General features: G+C 38.3%; 1 protein-coding gene across 2 annotated transcripts in view; it reads right to left on the minus strand.

Annotated features, from left to right (window-relative positions):
• The window catches only part of DPP10 (dipeptidyl peptidase like 10), a 415,449-nt gene that overhangs the window by 39,343 nt on the left and 354,113 nt on the right, over nt 1-21,993 (minus strand). For both annotated transcript variants that reach the window (XM_085067064.1, XM_085067063.1), the window contains exons 6-9: nt 20,513-20,565; nt 20,331-20,412; nt 5,077-5,197; nt 2,100-2,254 (exon numbers count right to left, since the gene is read on the minus strand). In XM_085067064.1, coding sequence (XP_084923190.1) covers nt 2,100-2,254; nt 5,077-5,197; nt 20,331-20,412; nt 20,513-20,565 — 411 coding nt within the window. The remainder of the gene's footprint in view (nt 1-2,099; nt 2,255-5,076; nt 5,198-20,330; nt 20,413-20,512; nt 20,566-21,993) is intronic.

The following is a 21,993-nucleotide window of genomic DNA, read 5'->3' on the forward strand; positions in this document are numbered from 1 at the left end:
TGAGCTGAAAATCTCAATTTCTGGCCTGGATCAGGAGCCAGCTGCTGTGGCAGGCCAGCTCCAAGGGAAACAAAATGCTTTTTGTTGCTAAAGGGGAATAACATGGCAGTTTGATGGATACCCACTGGGAAGAGTGTGATAAATCTTGAGCATCCACAGGGAGGCGGGAATCATCCTTCTCCTGTATCATGGCTCATTACTGAGGGATGCTCCTGAGATGGAGAGAGAGCAATAGGGATGGAAAAAGAGGCTCTGCAGGGCTGCAAGGAGATGCTCCTGGTCCCACATCCCTGTCCTGGACATGCCATCCCCAAGTCTGTTTCATAACACCCTTGGGATACCCTTGGGATACAAAATATAATACCCTTGGGATACAAAAAATTAAGTGTATTCCTCAACGGGAATGACTCCTGTTTAATATTGGCAGGAAAAGGTAAAAATCTGCAGATTTATCACAGAAAGCTACAAAGTTGTACACTTGGCTCTTCACAGGCTGAAATATACCCATAAATTCCTTTTAGAAATTGGGTTTATCTCAAAATAAATCCAGAATGCTGTAACCACTAATTTCTGAGTACTGAGGAGGACAAGGAAGTGGCACTTGTGTGTTTTTAACACTGCTAAGGGGAAAAAAAAAGTTTAATGAGCGATAGACTTTTGGGCAGTGAGAATTACTTTTCTTTTTTCTTCATAAAAATTTTGACATCTGCCCCAAAAGAAATGTCATCTTTCACAGGCATCCTTTTCATGAACACAGCTTGCACAAATGCAGAACTTCTTTTTTTTCCTTGAAGAATACACTCTGTGTGGATGACATGTACACAGATAAGCATGTTCTAGGGTTCAGAAAAATGTGTATTGCATTTTGGGTTTTAATCCTAGATATAATTTTCTCTGATGGTTGCACTCTATAATAAAGACCAAATCTCTTTTGTAATCTCTGTTGCTACACCACCAGCTTCATTACCAATTAATGATGTTTAACGGGTAGCTAAATTTGTGTTAAATGGAGACATTAAATAAAGATAATGTTTTTTCATTAATGAGATTACTGAAGTAGCATTGTGTATCACTTTTATGCTGAATTGCTAATGAAATAGAATTACTCCTTTTTCATTTACAAAGCTGACTTAAAAATGCTCCTTGTTTTTTCTTTGCTCTGTCACTCAAGGCCTTTTGCCAATGAAGTAAAACCTCTAAAATTACTGTTACTTCATGATTTCAGAGTATTATTTCATAGCAAAAATACATTTTATTTACAAAATATATGTTATTGTTTCGTAGTACCTGGTACAGTCTAACTGTTCAGCCATCAAGAATAAAGGTTCATCACCAAAAACCAGCAGCAGGAATAGCAGGGTAACAGGAATATTTTCTAAAGCTCTCAATAAACTTTCCCTGAAATATCAAAGGAGTAGCATATATGTGGATCTATGCACCCCATCAGAAAGGAACTCAGACACTTGGAAACTGCATGCAAGGGCTGAATAAACTGATCAGCTGGGAGATCAAAACAACAGATCTAGAGGCAACTCAGCAGAAAATCCCCAGAAAATGAGAAGCCATTTCAGCCATCATCCCTGTCTGGGCTGTTTTTTGACTTCCCCAAAACAAATCCAAAAACCCTTCCCTAAATCTTCTGAAACACAGTGATAGTTCTACTTTTTTTTTCTTTTTTCTCATGGCCATGAAAATATGTTACTGTGGCTTATCCTGTTCAATGCCAGTCTGTCACATTTATTAATAACAGAACAATCTATGGAGATCTCTGCATCAGTGAAGGAGCACAGAGTGTCTGACACCAGTGCAGCTGGGGTTGGATCTGTTCTCTATGCAGTCCCTAAAATGCTTTACCCTTCTCTCTGAGGTGCTGGATTGATTTTACCAAGCCAAATATCAGTGATGAAATTACTTTAGATTTGTTTCTCTGCTGTCCCTTCACCCGATAGTTTCTTTCCAACAAAACGCATTACAATTTACTGAAAAAAAAAAAGTGATGATTATTTTCTGAGAAGCAACACGAACAAAATCAGCCCCTGGTACTGAGTGGAAACACTCTTTCCGTATGTTTGGATATTGTCAGTGAGCACTGATCTTACCTTTGGGTATGGATACTGCTTTCCCTTGGGATAGAGCCCTCCTGTGAAGCGGGGAATGACCATGTTGGGTACCAGAGAGTCATTGATGGTCAGGAAGGCCAATCTTTCCCCATCTGGAGACCACCAGTGAGCAATGTGGGAGTGAAGAAGTTCCTCTGCAAAACCAGATTTTCTTAGGGTCCACAAAAGAACTATCACACAGCATCCAGCTTATTCCCTGTGCCAACCTGAAACATGTCTGCTGGAATTTCAGGAATTTCACATCATCCTGGGGTGAATGTTTGGATAACAGGGAATATTGAAGGACCAAGCTTTAACCATATTCCTCAAATTCATACTTTCACTGACATGAATAAATCACCTAAATGTGAAAGATGATTCTACCTGCCATATGTTTAGTTTCATTGCATTCCAATATATGTGTTTATTTAAATTTTAGAGGATTTGGACCATTTTAATGCTTTGGGGGTTTGGGGTATTTTTTAGGATTGTCTTTTTTTTTTCTTCTCTTCATATAAAACTTCAGTACACCTGATTTCTCTTGAGTTGTGGCACCATGTAAAATGCAGATCTTCACACAGTCATATTTATGTAATCCTTTTCAGAGTGCAATATTTTGACTTTCTTGTCCTAGTTTAGTGGACAGCTTTAATTCTTGGGAAGTTCAGTTTTTCTGGAGTGTAACCTTTTGAAAATCCAAACAACTTTTATTTTTACCCAAATTTTATTTGCTCTCCAAATGAAAGTAATTCTCAAAAATGTCACTCACTGTTTTCTTTCATTTATTGTCATTGTATTTCACAGTCAAAAGAAACAACCCAGAAACAACCACAGACACAGAATCCAAACTCCTGGAATCCCAGTTAAGCAGCTCCTGAGCAATTCCAAATTCACCCTGTGCAGGTCCTCTGCTTCCACTTGTGAAAAGACTTAGACTTTTTTCATTATGTATTTGATATGTTGGCCTGCTTAGCAAGGATTCTGTATTTAAATCTGAAGAATTTGGCTGGAAACCTAATTGAGAATAGTGTACTGAGGGAAAAAGCCTGACTGCATACCTAATTTGAGAGCCTACCGAACAAAACTGCTTTAATTGTCAACAGAGACTCTCCAAGATGCTAATCGGATTCTGAGAGCTCTGAAGCAGCTTAATGGGTTGAATTATCTAAGGTTAGGTGAAATGAAACTGGGACTTATATTCAAAGACATGTATTCTGGGTGATGCTTCTCTCCCTGACTGGATAACTAAAACCTTTTACACAGGAGAAGAGCAGAGAATCAATGGTGAATATCAGATAGCAAAAATCCCAACTGTGTTTGCTTTAAAATATTACTGTTTGCATTTAGACAAGGTTATTCACACAAAAAAAACCAAACCATACCCAGATGCCTTGTAAGGTAAAATGCTAACAAAAAAGTCATGAAATGATGAAAGAAAACAAATGAGGTCAAAGGAGGAAGAGTGCTTGACTCAACTGAAAATCTCTCAACTTCACCTGGACAATCTTCAGCCTGCTCAGCTTGTGCTGCTATTAAAAAGCTCTGCTGGAAGGGGAGCACTGCTCTGGCTTAATGGGGAAGGAGCAGAGTGTTCATTCATGCCAGCAGACATTGGGGTTCTCCCAGTTTTTTTATTGTTATTGTTTATTGCTGAGAAGAGCTCATTGCCTGTCTGCAGCCCTGGAACTCAGCGAGTTCTCTGCAAGTCAGGAAATGCAACAGTACTTGGGCCAGGCATTAAAAAACTTGGAAAATAAAAAGCAGAATCATTTAAAGAAGGCTTTAGGAACTGCTACATTAGGAAGGCTTTGGGATCATCTCCCACAACACTTCAGAAACTTTCTAGTCCCAAACTAGACAACCTTTGCTTCTCATAGCTTTGACTCTTAGTAACTTCACTTTGTTTTAGCAAAAACTTGATATACCACATCAACTTCAATGAGCTATATCTGCCTAAATTCTTCAATATACACGCTGTCATGTTAGATTTTAAGATTCTTAAGTGCATATAAAACTATATTCCATTTAAAAAATGTTCTTTTGTCCTTATGCTTTGAAATACAATGCCACATTAAGACATTCCAAAACACTAATGGAAACCCTAGAAGTAGGTAGCCATGAGATACAGACACAAATTACCATTCTAACCTCAGAATTCACTTGGGCAGACACTTAAAAAAAACCCCCAAGGTGAGGTGTGGACTAATTACTGAAATGCCAAGAGATGTGGATAGACCATTTTTAAGGGCCACGCTGAAGTTCCTTGCTGTATGATGTTAACACCATTCCTCAAAAAAATTCAAACAAGAAATTCTGTATCTCAGGTAACCAAGAATTTAACACCAAGCTAGTTATCTACAGAATACGTGAAAAAAAATAGTAACAAAAACGTGAAAAAAAATAGTACGTCCCACAAAAATAGTAACTGAAATGTTTGTTAACTTTAAGCTGTTACACCAAGCCAGATAATCTGCTCCTTTTTCTTTTGTTTGTTTTGCTTTGTTTTTTTCTTTTTTTCCCCTTAAATGTATCATTATGTTTAAAGCATTTTGGGTGCAGAGAGAGACATTCTGTGGTCCTGGCTGTAAAGACAGACTGAGCTAAGCCCCACTATAATTTGGGTGCTTTAACTGTAAATGTTTTTGTAACTCAAAGCAAACCTTTTAGTTTGCTTTTTTCCCAAAAAGCAGCAAACTGAGCCCTTTCCCTCCTCACTTTTCCATGCTCCCTGGTGCTCCCCAGATATTTGCTGCATTCTGGTTGGAAATGAATTCCTCTTCCTCAGAAAACATTGCTAGATGCAAACCAGCAGCCAATACAAAGAATGAACAGATACAAAGGCAATCTTGAAGGAAAATGAGAAGGGAAAGAAGCAAACCCAACCTCAGCATTTTCTGAAATTAATAGATTTGTGCTGTTGGGTTTGAACAAGGACCCTTCATCTGTTTCAATAACCAGATATATTCGTGCAGCTTACCTTCATATAACCAGTCTGCAATTCCATTAAAAATAATTCCTTCTTTTCCCGAGGATGTCAGGCGCAATGAGCTGCTCTTTACATCAGGCTGATAGTAGATGTTGTTTTCAAATATATAAATCTGGATGAGGTAAGAGAGATGGAGGGAAAAAACAATATTTTGGTAGATAAAAAAGAATGTTCAGCAATGAATACATAATTTCCTCAGAGGCTCAGAACAGTCTACAGAATAATTCAGCATGAGTTTCCACAAACATTGTCTTCATATTCCCTTTTATTATAAATTTGAAAAAAATAAGCAAACTTTTAATACTTATGGCAAGCAAATCCTTCCTCTGAAATTGTCTTTCCAGTTGAAATATTTCTACTCATGTTAATAAACATTATTACATCTCTCAAAATCATACAGGAGACAAGTTTTATAACAGCTGAATGGATAAAGAAATTTTCATCTGTTTTTCTAACTGTGAAATGAGACACTTCTACAAGGACATACAGCATAGTACATACATCACAAATGTAAGTTACAGCTTTATGTCATGGTGTGAGAACATGGAGAAAAAGCAAAAACAAAGAGAAGTCTGCAGTTAACTCTTCTCAGCTTGCTGATGACTTCTGACTCTGACACACCAATGTTTTACCTCAAGTATACTATAGAAATGCTCTTTATTTTTCAAGTCTGGGCTCCTTATCCTCCTTTTTCCTTCTTCACTGCCACCCATCAGCCTTGTCTGCTCTTCTCTCTCTGCTTACTTTGTTGCAAAGGGTATCAAGTTCACTCATTTTGTGAGCCTGAGCTCCAGATTCCATGACAAAGTGAAATAAATTATAATGGCCACCTATGCACTTCCACAGCTTAACACAAAAATCAAAGTAATAGCAAGATTATGCACCATCCTAACTCACACTGAGAAAACGCAGCTGACAGGACTAAAGAAGCCAAATGGCACAGAAATTTTTGTTACACCATTTCAGCAATGTACACTGATATATGGTGTCTCAGGGAGTGTAACAGGAAGTAAATATATTTCCACCAAAGACCATTTAAAAAGCCTGGTCATTTATCATTCTCTCACACCTCTATAATAAACGACTTATGGGAAAATACTAACCAAAGAGCAGAGCTTTATTATCACTATTACTGCTGTTCCCTTTGCTTCTAAATTACCATCTGAAATAGATTTCCCTATGAGTCCCCAAAATAATGATTTTTAGTAGCCACTTCATGATTTCTGCTGCAGAAAGCAATAAAGCTGAGGTTCCTTCATACCATGAGCAATGCAATGATTTTAACCATTACTGGGAACCAGAGGTGACTTGGGACAAAGTCCTTTATGGTCAGAATTCAAAGCTCAGCAGTGAGCTCAAAACTGAAGCAAAAAGAGTTGATCCAGTTTGAATAATCCAAAATGTACTGAGCTTTATAAATAGTATTTGGTACTGCTGAGAATTTCTGGGAAGCTGATGCATCACCCAACATCAACAGCAAAAGAAAACAAGGATTACAGAGTGCTGGATGTATCAAGCTTTTGAAATAATATCAACAGGAACTTCTTGTGAATGTGTATTTCCACAGTAAAAATACACTTTTTTTTGCCAAAGTAAAAGAAATGGATACAAGGCATGGTTAACTGCTTAATCAAGAAAACCAACATAATTTAGCCTAGTATTTTTTTTTTTTTTTAATGTGAACTAAAACTGTTGCTATCAGATTACATTACAGGTAGAGTAAGCAGTGGGAACCTATCTAAAGATTATTTGCTGAAGCAAATCATGACCCTGGGATAAGAATAATTGATCAAAACAAACAAACTAACAAAAATCCTTGGCGCACAGTCCTGCAAACCTATGTGCCTTACCTGGCATCAGCAAGCAGAAATAAAGATGTGCCCAAAAATTTCCAGGATGGGCACTTCACATACTTCATCACTTTGTTAAACTGTGTTTTGAGCAATGCCACATAAACCAAAAATTTCCCTTGCTGGTCTCTCTCCACTCAGGTATATGGGAGCAAGTAATAGTAAAAGGCTTTTCTTAGTGTACACTTGGGTCTATTTACCACATCACAAGTACTAAAATGTTGACTGCAACTACTGAATCTTCCCAAACTGCTAAAAAAGGAGTTGCTAATGGTGTATCAGACAGGTATTCTCATGAATACATCACTGGCTTTGTGCCCAAAATGCTTTCACAGCTTTCAGGTATGATGATAAGAAAATAAATTGAAAAAGGCACGAAGTGGAACCAGGATATGCTATTGTATGTGAAAATTATTATTATGCTTTTTTTTTTAACCTCTTCTCTTCCACCTATCTTTCATGAGTATTCTTAAACATTTTTAAACAATTTTTAGCTGAGACCCTCAGCTAATAATGCTGTAAATGGGGATAAATGTCAAAATCTATTGCCTTCAAAATTATTTGACTTTTGGTTTTCTTAGAGATTTTGCACATCAAGTCTTAAATCAAATGGAGGAAAACCCCACAGAATTTCCTTAATTATTTTATTATGTATTTTCCAATTAATGAAAAACACCTGCCAGGATGTTTTAGATTAGTGAGATATTAATTCTTGATAATGATCACAATCATTTCAACTGACTGTGAAGAATCTGAGGCCCTGCCTGCTCAAATACTCTACCTCAGCACTATTCCTTCTCTTTCTTCCACATCTGGCAGCCTCTAAACTATTTTTTCACAAGCCTTCTCCTAAATTAATTCCTTCCCAAACACTTATTTACTGTTTGCAACATGTTTCCCAATTACAGGGTTTTTTCCAGGCTGAGGCCTGAGCAGAGCACCCAGTCCGAGCAGTGAGCTCCAGATGGCAGACAGCTGTGACAACAGAGCCATCCTCTGCCCAGCTGAACAGCAACCCAGTGCCAGGAGCTGGAGAGCTCCCCCCGTGTGTCTTTAATCATTACAAACACTACAGGCAGGGAAAAGCTGCTAAATCACAGAAAGATACTCTGCTTTTTCCCTTTGGGAGTGCCTCTGGAGCCTGCTGCATGGCACATCCCCACTCCATCCCTCCTCAGGGTTTCAGTGACAGCACAGCCTTTTCTGCTCCAGCTGGGCAGCAGCTTGCCCAGAGCTACATGCAGGTCACTCCAAAATCCAGGGTTTTTAGGGGGAAGAAAAGCAGAGCTGGTCTGTTCAGCCTGGGGGAGACAGAGGGGAGACCTCACTGATCTGTGTGGTGACAGTGACAGGACCCCAGGGAATGGCCTGAAGCTGTGTCAGTAGAGGTTTAGGGTGTGTATTAAAAGTTTCTTCACCCAGAGGGTGGTTGGGCACTCAAACAGACTGGAAGTATAGAAATAGAGGAGTGTGGCTATTGGTATGGTTTGCCATTCCATGGATTAATCAGCACAAACACCTTGTTCAAGGAAGATGCCAACCAAAGTCTAAAGCTACAGAAAAGATGCAGCTGGAAAGGAAACAAATAAGGCACCTGCATCTATACACCTTGGTTAGGAAAAAAAATTAAAAATTCATACAACAAGCACTGGTCTCTGTCTGTACAGGTGAGAGTTCTATCAGTGATCCAAGAAAATCACCAGATTCTTCCACAGAATCTCAAACCAACAAACATATAAATAACTACTCCAATTTGGAACAACTTCAGCACTCCCACTTAACACTCCAGAGAACGTGACAGTCTTCCTTACCTTTCACACTGAAAATATGAGCTCTGACAAGAGTAAGGAATTTCTGATTATGCCCAGAAGGACACCTCCAGGCACTCAGGAAATGCTGCTGCTGCAGAACTCCTGCAGCTGCTAATGACAGCGTTAAAGACATCGACCCACGGCCATCCCTGGCCACACGGCTGGGTGACCCTGGCAAGGACACACAGGTCACCTCTCTGCAGCAGCACAGCTGTGTTCAGAGCCCAGCATCCATGGAACACTCAGCTGCACTCTGGGCTCTGTGCAGTGTAGAAACCAGAGTCACCCTGTGCACCCTCACAGAGATTTTGGCCAAGCAGCTCCTGTGGCTGATGGCTTCACCTCAGCACAACCTCCACCACACTCACTCCTTTCCTAAGCATTCAGCAAAATTCCGTGCCTTCTTGTGAGACTGCCAGCTCATTAGTTGGATAATTAATTCTTCAAAAGCTTCAAGATGCTTTTCCATCTGGGCTTGCCTCTTACCATTTGTTCTGTCTCCTGTCTTACCACACATTAGCCAGGGCCAAGTCCAGCTGCCCCCAGTCAGATCCTTCATTCAGATTTCCAGATGAAATATGTTTTCTCACTAACAGCCATTAATAGAAATAATATCAACTATTCATGACTCAGAAAAAAGTCAAATAAGAATATTTTCTTAGTTGCCCTGTACTTTGCTATTCACAGATTAAACCTTGACTTCTCCAGTTTCAGGCACAGTGCTAAGTTTATACTGCAGGACAATAGGCATGCACACATATATATTGTATATATCTGAAAAGTCAATGTTCTTTTGTTCTTGAGCACATGGAAAGTTCAGCAAAACCAAGGATCTTACACAGAAAAAATAAGTGGTATATTAAATGAAATTATGAATTCTAAAATAATTTTTGAGTAATTTTTCTTTTTAAAAAAGTAGTGTCACAACTTACTGTTGTTTTCACCTTAATTACGGAAAAATGCAGATATCCATGCACTTCCTTTGACTTGTAAACAATATTAGAACTAAGTTTTCATTGTGGGATGAATCTAAAATCAAACCCCTGCATCCACATGGAAACCATTTGGTTGATGTTTTCCTACAGTTGCTGTTAAGGTATTTAAAGTATTTTTTGCCGCTTTCTGGTTCACAGATCTGAAAAATTACAAAAATAGCTCCACATCAGAAGTTCACAATTAGTTTTCATCAATTCAGAAAATACTGCAAATCACCCATAGTATCTATCAATGCATTAGCTTTCAAATGAATACCTAGCTTGGCATTTTCTCTACCACTATTCAGCATCCTTCAAAGCCCTGAGAGACACATTTTTTTTCTAAAAGAGCCACTGATTATGTTATTTTTAGTCACAGTGTAATATCTCCTCTCTTCTTCAAGTCCAAACCGAGCAAACATTTTCTTGTCATCTGTGATTTCATTTACTATACCCCTGGGACTCAGAGACTTAAATTGAGATTGCCAGACCATTATTACACCCACTGTTACAGAAGATGAGTACCCCTTCCTGCCCTTTTTCCTTGCCAAAATCTTATTTACTTGAAGCAGATTCCTGCTGAAAAACAAGGCATAGTTAAGATTATGTGTTTTGTGTGCCAATGCAACAACAATGTAACTGCTATTTTCTTCTTTTTTTTCTTTTCCTTTCACAGAAAAGATAAATAAATGCTTCTTTGGGGAAGAAAACACCATCCAGAAGAATGGAATTCTTCTGCCCTGGAATTCTTGCCCACAGGAATCAGCTGTGGAAGAAGCTCCATGGTGATGAAGAACTCACACTGAGGGAAGAGAAATGCAAGGTGGCAAACTAACACCCAAAACACTCACAGTTCATTTCACTGGTGGGGCTGATTATTCTGCTAATGCCTTTCTTACAGGTCCTGCAGCAATGTCTCAAACCAAAGAGAATTACTACATTTCAGATAATATAAAACACAGAAAAGTGGCTTATAAAGCTTTTATAGGTGTGAATTTTAGAAGGTTAGAATATTCATTAATGACTTATTGACTTAAAATTACGCAGATTTCTTCCAACAGCTTTTCATTTCTTTTTCCACATCTTAACAAATTTTCTATCCGCATCACATATGTTACAGGATGACAATTTCGAGGGTAGTTTTATGGGATTGTGTTGCAAAGCAGCTTTATTTCATATTCCTTTCCCATCCATTATATCTGCAGTCTATTTAGATAGTGAGCTCTCACAGACAGGAGTGCAGGCTAGAATGTCTGATCTAGTTTGCAATACAGCTGCTTTGCAAGTCTCCAGGACTGTATAATGGCTCTGATCTCCTCCCTGCAGATGCTTTTTTCTTTTCTTTTGCTGGTCAATCTATACAAAATTTTCAGAGCCATTCAGCTCTGACTTGCTCCAGCTCTTGCACCACAGAGCATTAAATTATGCAGGTACATTATTGTATAGGTAAATGATGCCCCACATGAGCTACCTGAGCAATGCATGGCAGTGGACAAAAATCTGTCCTTCCATGATCCACGTTTCAAACGTCATCAGACACACTGCAAATGAGGTGGAAAATAAATAATAGATAATAACAAAATTTTTACGATTGTAAGCAGTAATAACTATATTCACTCTTAAAGGTACCAATTTTCTAAAGGTTGTGATTGACCTACACAGCAATTCTTTCAGAGGAAGCTATGAAATGTTTTGATTATATTATAACTAAGGCAGAGGAGAAGTAGCTGTTGATCAGCAGGAGACATGGAGACCTCAAAGCATCAATGTCACACACCACCGTTTTGTTGGTGTCACTTGCAACATGTTAATTTTATTTTTGCAGTCATCAAGCTGCCAGACATAGCAGGAAGAACAGAACACTGGGGCACCACTTTTCTTCTGTCTAGATTAATGCCACTGCATCACAGTAATGCGTTAGCACAGTCATTTCTGAACAACTGCAAACAATCTACAAGGCTATTATATTTAATTGCTATTTAGATAGTTTATAAATCTACTGTAAACAATAGCAAGGATGCACTCATAATGCAGCTATAAGATTAGTTACTAATGCCATGACATAAACCAGGCCATGAACTCACAGACTATCAGCAACTCCATGGTAACTCTGCTGTTTATGTCCTTGATTTCCAATAAATGCAGGGAAGCATTGCCCTCTTTTGTTACAACACACATTAATTATGTTGCCTTTCCAATGATATTGGATCATGATGCTCACTAAATTCACACCCTGCCTCATGCCATGACAGCTTACCCACGAGAGCAAACATAGTGTAATGTGCTATATAAATAAAATCACATCTAATATCTGAACTGCGACCTACACAAAAAGCTGCTTCATAAATCTGCTGCACAGATCACAGTGAGACTTCCTTGCCCCCAAGCTTATGGTCTGGATCTGCTGCTTCCTCCCATGGAGCTTCCTGAAGAATTCTGCCCCTGAGGCTTGGGCTGCTCAGCCCTTGATCCTCATCCAAGCAATGTGTGGAACAGACTTAGCAAAAACAGTGAGTGCTCAGCAATTCACACTCCTCCTTCCTCACACTTACTGATCGCTTCTGACTAATGAGCCAGCATGGAGTTTATAATAAAATCATAATCTGTCCCCACCATAAAAGCTTCTAAAATGATCTCTGGTATTTCAGGCTCATCTCACACTGGTATCAAGCATTCAGTTATACCCAGACTGATCAATCTGTAACAAGCTAAACTGAAAAATTTTCAACCTAGTTACTCCAGAAGGAAGAAAAGCAATGTTGGGAGACAGGAAAATATCTAAGGAAACTGTAATGGCTTGGTATCAGAGGAGAAATCTTCTGTTTTCTTTGACAAAATGTAAGAAAGTAGCATTCTAACAGCTAACAGGACAAAACAAAAAATACAGAATTGAAAATTCTGAAGTATAAAGTCATATTTACATTTTCTGCTGTTCTTAGGGTGGTGAGCAGTCCCTGAGAACTTTGTGCATGATGCAGTACAGTAGAACAGGGTGCCTCTGAGCATCTTCTACATGAGAAACCCTAGCAGAGTTGCCAGCTGTCTTTATGATGGGCCAGAATTTTAGTGGATGACATCTACCTGCACAGGCTCCACACAGCACATCCAATGCAAGAAACACAGTTTGTCTTAAAATACTTCATCAGGAATGAGACAAATAGGAACAAGGAAATTTTTACTAACCCTTATAACAGCACATCTGTTTGGGAGAGTTCAGAGTCTGGGAAACAACACTTGAAAACAACTATTTGCTCTCTTTCCACACAAAACTTTTGCCTTCTGTCTCTGTGAATGTACTGTCATCTGCCATAAACAGTGACGGAAATCAATGCTTTGTTTTCTCTTAGACATCAACAGTACACCTGACTTTGTAATCCTTATTCTGCAGGCCTTGGAGCTGCCAGTGGAGATGCACTCCCCACAAGCAGCTCTTTGCATTTCACTGTCTGGCTAAGGCTGAGTCAACATGAAAGCCTAACTCACTCTAACACAGTGCAGCAGAAGTGTGATCAGCTCTGATCCTTCAGCACAAACACAGTGGGGAAGTCATAACCCCACAGCAGGGGAAAAAGAAACATGCAAGGACATTGATGGGCTGGTGATGATGGAATTTAATGTCTCTTTTTCAAGGGGGACTTGGGTAAAACAGAGAGAAATATCCAGGAGAACTGAACATGCTCAGTTGTTCAACCTTGCTGAGAGGACAGTCACTGTCACTTCCACTGACAGAAACATATTTATATTTCTGATGGATGTTATGTGTCAAATGACAAAATAAATTTTAACATACAGCAAACAGAACCCATAAAGAGAAGAGGTCAGATGAACCCTGCCACACAGCAAGAGTTCAGGGGGGTTTGTGTCAAGCTGGTTTTGTCCCGTTTTTGTCTGTTCCTAGCAGAGCTCTGTAGGCAGTGGTACCATCAGAGACACCAAAGTCTTTTACCAGTCTTCTCAGCCAAACACTTTGCAAAAGGTAAATATAATTTGTGTTTACAATTGATTAGAACAACCTCTGGCAAAGAACCTGAACCGGAAAGGCATTAGAAATCTACAAACTCTTTCTGTTTTGACATTTTGGTGCCTTAACATAGTGAATTTTCCTCTTCGTTTTCCAAGGTGTTACAGAGAAAGAAAAAAAAAAGCTGCTTTCTTGCTTTTTTTACTTTTTCTTTTATCTGACAGGTAAAACTGTAGTTTACATTATGTAACCAATAGATGGATATGACAAATTACCCACCCCATGGTGTATTAGAGCCTTTTTTATCATCAATTTTGAAGTGACTACATGCTCAAATGGTCCATGGGCACAGGTAAGCATGCAGTGGTTTTGGGCAGAATTTTGGAGTTATATGAAAATACAGTCCAGAATAAAACCCAATCTTTTCCAACTCCAGTTTAGCTAAGGAATCCATCAGATTTCAACCTCTGCTTCACAGTTTATATGGGTGGTTATTTCTAAAGAATTTCAGACTTCTGAAATACACTTTTCATGTTTCTGCATTAGAGAAAGCCACACATTTTTCACCCAAGAAGCACAGCAGTCCTATTTTATGAGCCATTGGAGTTGCAGTTAATATTAGCTACCAGACGGAAGTGTGAATATTCAGACATGCTTTGTTACACACAGACATGTTGAACAGCACAACGAGAGGTGCATATTGCTGTTTCCATTGCTCCCTGCAGGCTGCTGCATGGGAAAGTCCTCATGACTGCTCCTGTCAAACATGTGTCACTATGCTTGTTTGCCTGTGCCTTTGGACTGTGTGTAAATATATATTTTATATACATGCACCCACACAAGTAACTACATGAAAAAATAATTTGTGTTTTAGCAGAATGATATATCAATTTTTCAGTGCATTAGCTTCTGGATAAAAAAATTGCATTACTTGTGTGCAGGGCTTCCATACTGACTCGAATATTAGCTGCATGCTAGATCAGTGATAACAGAATAAGAACCAGGGAGAAGAAATATTTTTTATCACCCCTCTGGATTTATTCACTATAAAACTTCTGGGCTTTTTACTGTTCCACATGAAAAACAGTAGTAGAGGAATAATGCTCCTATAAAACATATGATTTTCTCATTATTTCTTCACCTCTTTGAAATACAGCCAAGTGGCTATTCTCACAAAGGGCCAGCAATATCTAATCCTTAATACCCATAATTTTAAGTTGCCTTTGATACCAGAACATGTTTGTTGTATTTCACCAAGCAAGCTGATGAAGAAACTTCTTTGCTGAACTTAGCCTTGCTCCATTTATATGTTCCTGTTCTCTAAAGCTCACAAAACTTTTACTGAATATATCCAACCTTCATAAGTAAAGCTGTAATTTTGCCTGGTTTGCAACACTACCTCTGTTTTCTGGCTGCTTTCTCCATTCCCCTTTTCTGAGATGGGAACAAAAGCTTTCAGATGGATTATCCCTTTTGGAACTAGAGAACATGCATTAAATGCTCCTCCAATCCATACTGAAGTGGAGTGAGCGCCCAGAAATTGATAATGGAAAATGTAAACTAGTTCAGTAGAATTCCTGCAGAGCAACTCCTAATATTTTTTTTTCTTCAAAGCATAGTTTGGGTAAAATAATTTAGATGAAAAGGCAAAAAACATTTAGATTTTACAATGCTAGTTTGACAAACCCAAGAGAAAAATCCAATGTGTAGCAGCAGCTTAGGAGGAAGACAGTTGAACTGTTTTAGGTAACTCCTAACTTAGTTTTCTTGTGTGGACTGGGCTGGGTGGGCAATGCTCAATCACACACATTCCCTTCCTTCACAGAAAAATCCTCAGCAGGACAAAGGATCTCCAAATGTGCTTTGAGCTACAGAAGTTTGGTAATTGAACCCCTCAGACATTTTAAATGAGATATCACACCTGAGGTTAATGTCACATTGAAATGCCCTTGTTTATTTCTAGTTTTCGGAATCAATTCCAGCAGACATTTTTCTTCTCAGTTTCACTGCCATTTGCCTCATTTGCATAGTCATTAAAAGGAAAGATGAAATAAAGCCTTGACATTTCCATATGTGGTTTTAAGTCAACGCATCTAAAATACAGCAAGTCAAAAGAGCAGAAGACTTAGCAGATGAAAACAGCACAAGAAATATATTTATTTAGGACTTACTTCATTAGCATTAATTAAGCTTTTACTTCATTTGCATATGCAAGTGTTCTTGCCAGGAGGGGGTGCCAAGTACCCACAGCACTAATTATGCAAAAAGAAAACACATGGCAAATATTTCACAGAAAGATAAATTACCTTTTTTTCTAGCAGTTGTACATTACCTTGATAGACCAAAGAGTAAATGAAGCTTTCAGCAACTAATGGCTGTTAAAGACATGTTGAGCAAGGAGCCTCTCCTGGAACAATCCTGCTAATTCCTCATTTACTAAAATTAGTCCAGTGCTTATCTGGGTACTTGGAAAATAATACAACATCAAAGAACTTCGCTGCTGCAGTATTTGTCTTATCTAAAACAGCCTTTGAAAGCCATTGAAAAGAAAGGCTAAAATTTTGACAAAAGGCAAGTGTAAGGTAATGTGTCAATCTAGCAATTCAACACTCTGATGGATATTTGCATTTTTTGTGGGTCAATAGGTATTGATGGGGGAATGAAGGAAAATTGACCCTCCAAACATAACAAAAGGATAAAGATATGATAAATGATCACAAAGCAAAAGGGCAGAGAGTTCTTGAAATGGTATATTTATTAATAGCAATTAAAGTGGATTTTGCTTTGGTTTTTTTCTGGTTTTCTGTCTGTATGCTGGTTTTTAAGTAGTTTTAATACCATGTGAGGTCCTCTTACACAGGATCTTTTTCATTCTGTGTTTAAAAGCTTCAGCTTCTAAGATCTGTTGTTTGTGAGCAGCATTTTTTTTTTGTTGGTTGGTTGGTTTTTTGGACAATGAGGGCCACTTCCATTTTTCTAATATTTAAAGTTCTTTCTAAAAATTGATGACAACATCCTGAATCCACAATTCAGCTACAGTCAACAAATTGCTCTTTGTATATACAGCATCATTGGTAATTCTACTCAATGATCACCTAAATTACAATAAAGCATAATAAAAGCTAATCTTCAATCCTACCCTTTGATAATGCTATATTTTGTCGGTAGCATCAATTTTTGACAAAAAAAGCTTCTACAAAATCTATCTTTTATTTAGTATCCTGGATAGTTTTACTATTTTCTTGATTTCTGCTTGGTTAAAATATGCATTAATTTATGCAGGGATATTCATGTGTAAGTCAATAGATCATTATTTATGCTGATCTAACCAAATATGTAACTCAAACTCCCTTCAGAAGCACTTAATATATCACAAGAAAAATGAGCTTATTGCAATAAATACCATAAAACAACTATTATAAATACAAAGGCAAAGTGACTTGCATGGATATATGTTCATAGAATAAATCAAAATAAAGTATTTTATACAAAATAAACAACATGCACCACCACCAAGGCAGAAAAAAAATTTATGTATAACTTCTAAGAAAAAGCTAAGTCAAACTGAACAACTTCTAAGTGTTCTTCACTGGGAGCTACTTGAAATAAGCCACACAAGCGTTGGTCAGAATTACTTGTGTCACAAGGAGCAATGCAGAAAAGCACAACAGCTGAAATACAACCCTGAAAACACTGCAGACATCTCCAGTCTGCATTTTTATATTAAATAAAAATTGCAATACACCTCCATAGACAGACCCAGACAGAGTTGTCTCTTGTCAGATACAAGCCAAGTGCAGCACAAACACATGAAAACCTTTCCTACAAACTACTGGAGAAGATAAGGCTAAAGAAGTGAGAACACTGGATAAAAAATTGGGTATTTTAACAACAGAGGCCCTTTAAAAAACCCCAGAGCATTCTTCTTCTCAGGAAAGCCTTCCCACCAGGTATGGGATAGCTCTTTCTCAGACACAAGCAATGAGGTCTCTAGTCAATAAACCGGAGGCAGAGAAATGGTGATGAAACCAATGAGATCTCTAGTTGGGCAGGTTTGTCTTTCCTGGAATTACTTAATGCTGCAGTGATAGATTCCATGGAGGCGAGGGAAAGAGATAATCAGCTAATGTCTTTCACAGTTGTAATCAAACATGAGTAATGTTTGGCAAATACATAAACAGCTCCCTAACATACCATGACACAGAAATGGTATTTTAGATCTGGCACAGTTCTAACACAGTTAAAAGGCAGCATTTTAAAGAGCATGACCCTGAAAACTGTTCTCATTTTAAGAGCTCTGTGACCTTAAGATACATCAATTCATTAGGTAAAAGTTTCTTCTCCCCAGTGGCAAACATTTTCAATTTCACCACCAAAATGTCATGACTCAAACAGCAGATGTTTCTCTGAGCTTTCCTCTTAATCATTACAAAACCCTCTACTCTAGGTAAATAGCAAGGAGCTGAAGCAAATTGCAACCACTGTGGTAGCCTGAAAACAATGGTATTGTGGCTCAGTCACCTGGCATCTCACAAAAACCTAACCCTGCTCTTCACTAGCCACAGGTGGCCTGCTGGCCCATTAGAACGTATATTCATTAGAAAGTTTGTTCATTTATGCTCCTTCTACATTTTTGGCTTGCTGCTCAAGTGGCAGGGTAATGCAGCAAGGCACTTCTGTCCCTTTGGAAACCTCCTTTCACCACAGGAACAGCTTCAAGAGGACATCCTTCCCATTGGCAATGCCTGAAGTCATTCCCATCATCCTCCTCATTGGCAATTCCTAGAGTCATTCCCATCATCCTTGCCATCAGCTATTCCTACTAAAGTAATTCCCATCATCCTTCCCATTGGCAATTCCCGAAGTCATTCCCATCATTCTTCTCACTGCCAATTCCTAAAGCCATTCCCATCATCCTTCCCATTGGCAGTTCCTGAAGTCATTCCCATCATCCATGTCATTGGCAATTCCTGAAGTCATTCCCATCATCCTTCCCACTGGCAATTCCTGAAGTCACCTTCAGCAGACTGTTGCTGCAGGTGAACATCTCCATGACAACGCTCGGTGTCATTCAGAGTGCACAGAAGATTTTGTGTTTAAAGTTATTATTTCCTAATTCTGCAGACCATATGGCACCATAAAACCCACAGCAGAGCAGATATTTTTAAAGCATGACATTAACTTTACTAGGGGCATTAGCAGGGATGAGTAATGTTATCCTCACTCAAGTACGAATTATGCCAATGTTTTCAAATTTGGATGATTAAGGCTGTGCCTAAAAATGATCGCCTGTTTTTTCTGCAGTTCTGAGATGAAATAGGAATCCACCTGTGCCTGTACCTGAAAGTATCCATGCATATTTACAGAATGATATTTTAAGCAAAGAATGTAAAGATGGCATTATTCTGATTTATTTTCCTGAGGTTTATGATTGGTAAGTCTCACCCTGTACATATGAGACATCTCAGGAAAAGGAAATTATATTTTCTCAGTAATCACTGCATTTAATTTTAGTTCTACTTTAGATTCCTGATCAGAGGTACACCACAGACAAATCTTACAAACTGCAATTTAATTAAAATATTTCTTAAATCTGCTCAATTTTACAAATGCTTCTCCTTTCTGGAACAACCTACGTAGTCTGCCACATTCCATAATGCTGCCTGGTAGATAACCAATGTATTTATTACCATTAGTCCTGTCACCGTGCTCTCATTATTAATAAATTAATGTAGTTAATTATTAAAACATACCAAGCATGTTCCCACCTGCCTCCACCTTCTTCATGCAACACATTCAAACCAGAAGCATTTTTTCCTTTCCAATCATCTTGATGAATGGTGTAAAGCAACAGGGTTTATTCTCTAGATATTCAGTTAGAGCCTCTCTGCATGAACAAGCTGGATGTGCAAGGAGGCCCTGGGATCATGCCTGGGGGCATTAATGAGCTTATTAGAGCACTGCAACAAGGATTATCTGAATTTCTTATGCAGAACTGAAGATTTAATCAGTCTCTTGCCTTCAACTACCAACACAGGTCAGCTTAAAATCGCTGCTGGTCTAAAAGCCCAGTTTTTTTCTTCTCATCTTGATGTTGGCCATGATGATCATGGATGATTTATGTCCATTAAAAATGGTAAAACATCTGGAAAAAAGTGATACATGAAACATAGCTTCTCTTGTTTTAATATCAGGAATTCAATGCAGCGCAACTGACCTTGGCAGTAATTTTCATACTGAAATGAAAACATCACTCTTCATGAATGCATCACACCACATTTTGATGTTAAGCTTTTGCTTTTGCCCACAGTTTTCACTGATATTGCACTTGAAAGAGAACTTCTCTTCACCTTTAACTTTCCTTCCCACATACAAGTAGCCATAAAGATGGTTATCCTGAAAGTCACTTGAGTGCATATTTAGATGAATTAATGATTCTTTCAATAATTGTGCAATTTACTTATTGGGATCAGACTGGAAAAATATATTTTTAATCAAACAATAAATAAATAGATCTGTCTTAAGAGAGGTGCAATTGGAGCATACTAGCATAGTGCAGAAATATACAACACAACTCATCTTAAGGCTTTCAATTTTGTTTTTACCTCAGTCTGTCTGGAGTCCATGCATTTTTAATGACAGTGCTTACCAGTTGCTGTCCATGAACGCCCCAGGCTGCATACTGTAAAACTGAGTCCTCTACTTCTGGAGGGTTTAACTCCCAAACTTCCCTTGAAAAAAAGGTAAACATTTTCACTTGAACACACTGGCATCACCTTATATATAGAGCCACTGACAGTGACATGGTATTGAAAAAACAGTGTGACCTACCTCGTGTGTATGTTATAAATCACATATGAAGCTGTGTAAGAATAATGAAAAACCTGTTAAAAAAAGAGAAAGAGCAAAGAATTACAAGACCAAATACTGGATTAAATACAGACTACTATGAGGGCAGTCACAGTCTTTCAATGCCTGTAAACACTAATACCTTTATTACTGAAAGAATGTTTTACTGAATTAATTATAACCAGCAGAGCTGAACCGGGTTTTGAATGGTGTAGGAAGGACACACATATTCATCTGGTAATTTAACCAGACACTGTTTCAGTACAACTGCACAGGAAGTGTCCCAATCAAAAATATCTGCATTCCTGTTAAAAAAACCAAAAAAACCAAACCAAAACAAACAAACAAAAAAACCCAACAAAACCACAAAACAAACAAAAAACTCCACCAAGAATATGCATTATGGAAAAAAAAATTCCTGTATTTCTTCATCAAGCTGTGTCAAAATGATTTCACAGGCATCACAATCATTCTCCTTGAAATGCAGACCAATCCAGAGTCATATGGTATTTTTCTGACCACCTGCTACGAACAGGCTGAAGACCTCCCAGGTATGGCTCACAGAACACAAAAACTCTGTACTTAGTGGGGCTCTCTCTGCTGTGGCTTTCACTAAATACGTTTTGGTTTTATTTTGGCCAACTTTGTTTTCCAGGAGAAGTTTGTTGAGGTTTTTTCCTATGCAACATTTTGGGTAAAATAAAGAACTATTTTTCAGTAAACCTTTCTCATTCAACACCAAGTTACCAGGGACTTCTGGATTCAAAACCTGTAGAATTCTCTGAATGGAACAGAAAGGCAATTCCAGTGCTCAATGTGATGAACCACCACACCAAAGGGCTCAAATCAAAGCAAACCATCACATGTTCTCTCTAAAGTCAAACACAGTCTATACACAAACAGTGAATAACAGAGATATTGCTCCTTCCAGGCTTGACTGATTGGTTTTTACCCAACTCATTTTTTGCCTCTATGTGTTGTATCATGGAAATAGCATAATTCCATACTATTAGTTAGCTTTATTATCATTTGAAATTACTTCATGGTCTTCAAATACAAAATATATTTGTGAGTAATTATTACTGAACTAAGCAAAACTCTTCTTTTTAATGTAAACTTCTGTCAGAAGGAAACATTAGATGACATCCACTAGACTTACTGCAGCTTCATGTCTACAGTTACAGCATCTCTGCTTGGCACGTGAAGGATTTCTATTGGACAGTGTCAGGATAATCCAAGTGAAATGGGAGCAGATACAGCTGTAAAGCCAAAACCTTGACATGGATCCATGTGTTGAGAACTCCTTAGTTTATTAGCTGCACTGGGAACCTTTCAGTATCTCCTTCAAAGAGAACAGGCAAAGGAGCCTGCTTGGACAGAGCCACTGGAATTTGTGGCTCTGGCACATGAGAGGGTTTCAGAGGTTGGTATTTTGTCTGGAGGCCATTCAATAACAGAGCCAT

This window comes from Lichenostomus cassidix, chromosome 7, assembly GCF_008360975.1.
Source record: "Lichenostomus cassidix isolate B80296 chromosome 7, HeHo_3.0, whole genome shotgun sequence".
Lineage (NCBI taxonomy): Eukaryota > Metazoa > Chordata > Aves > Passeriformes > Meliphagidae > Lichenostomus > Lichenostomus cassidix.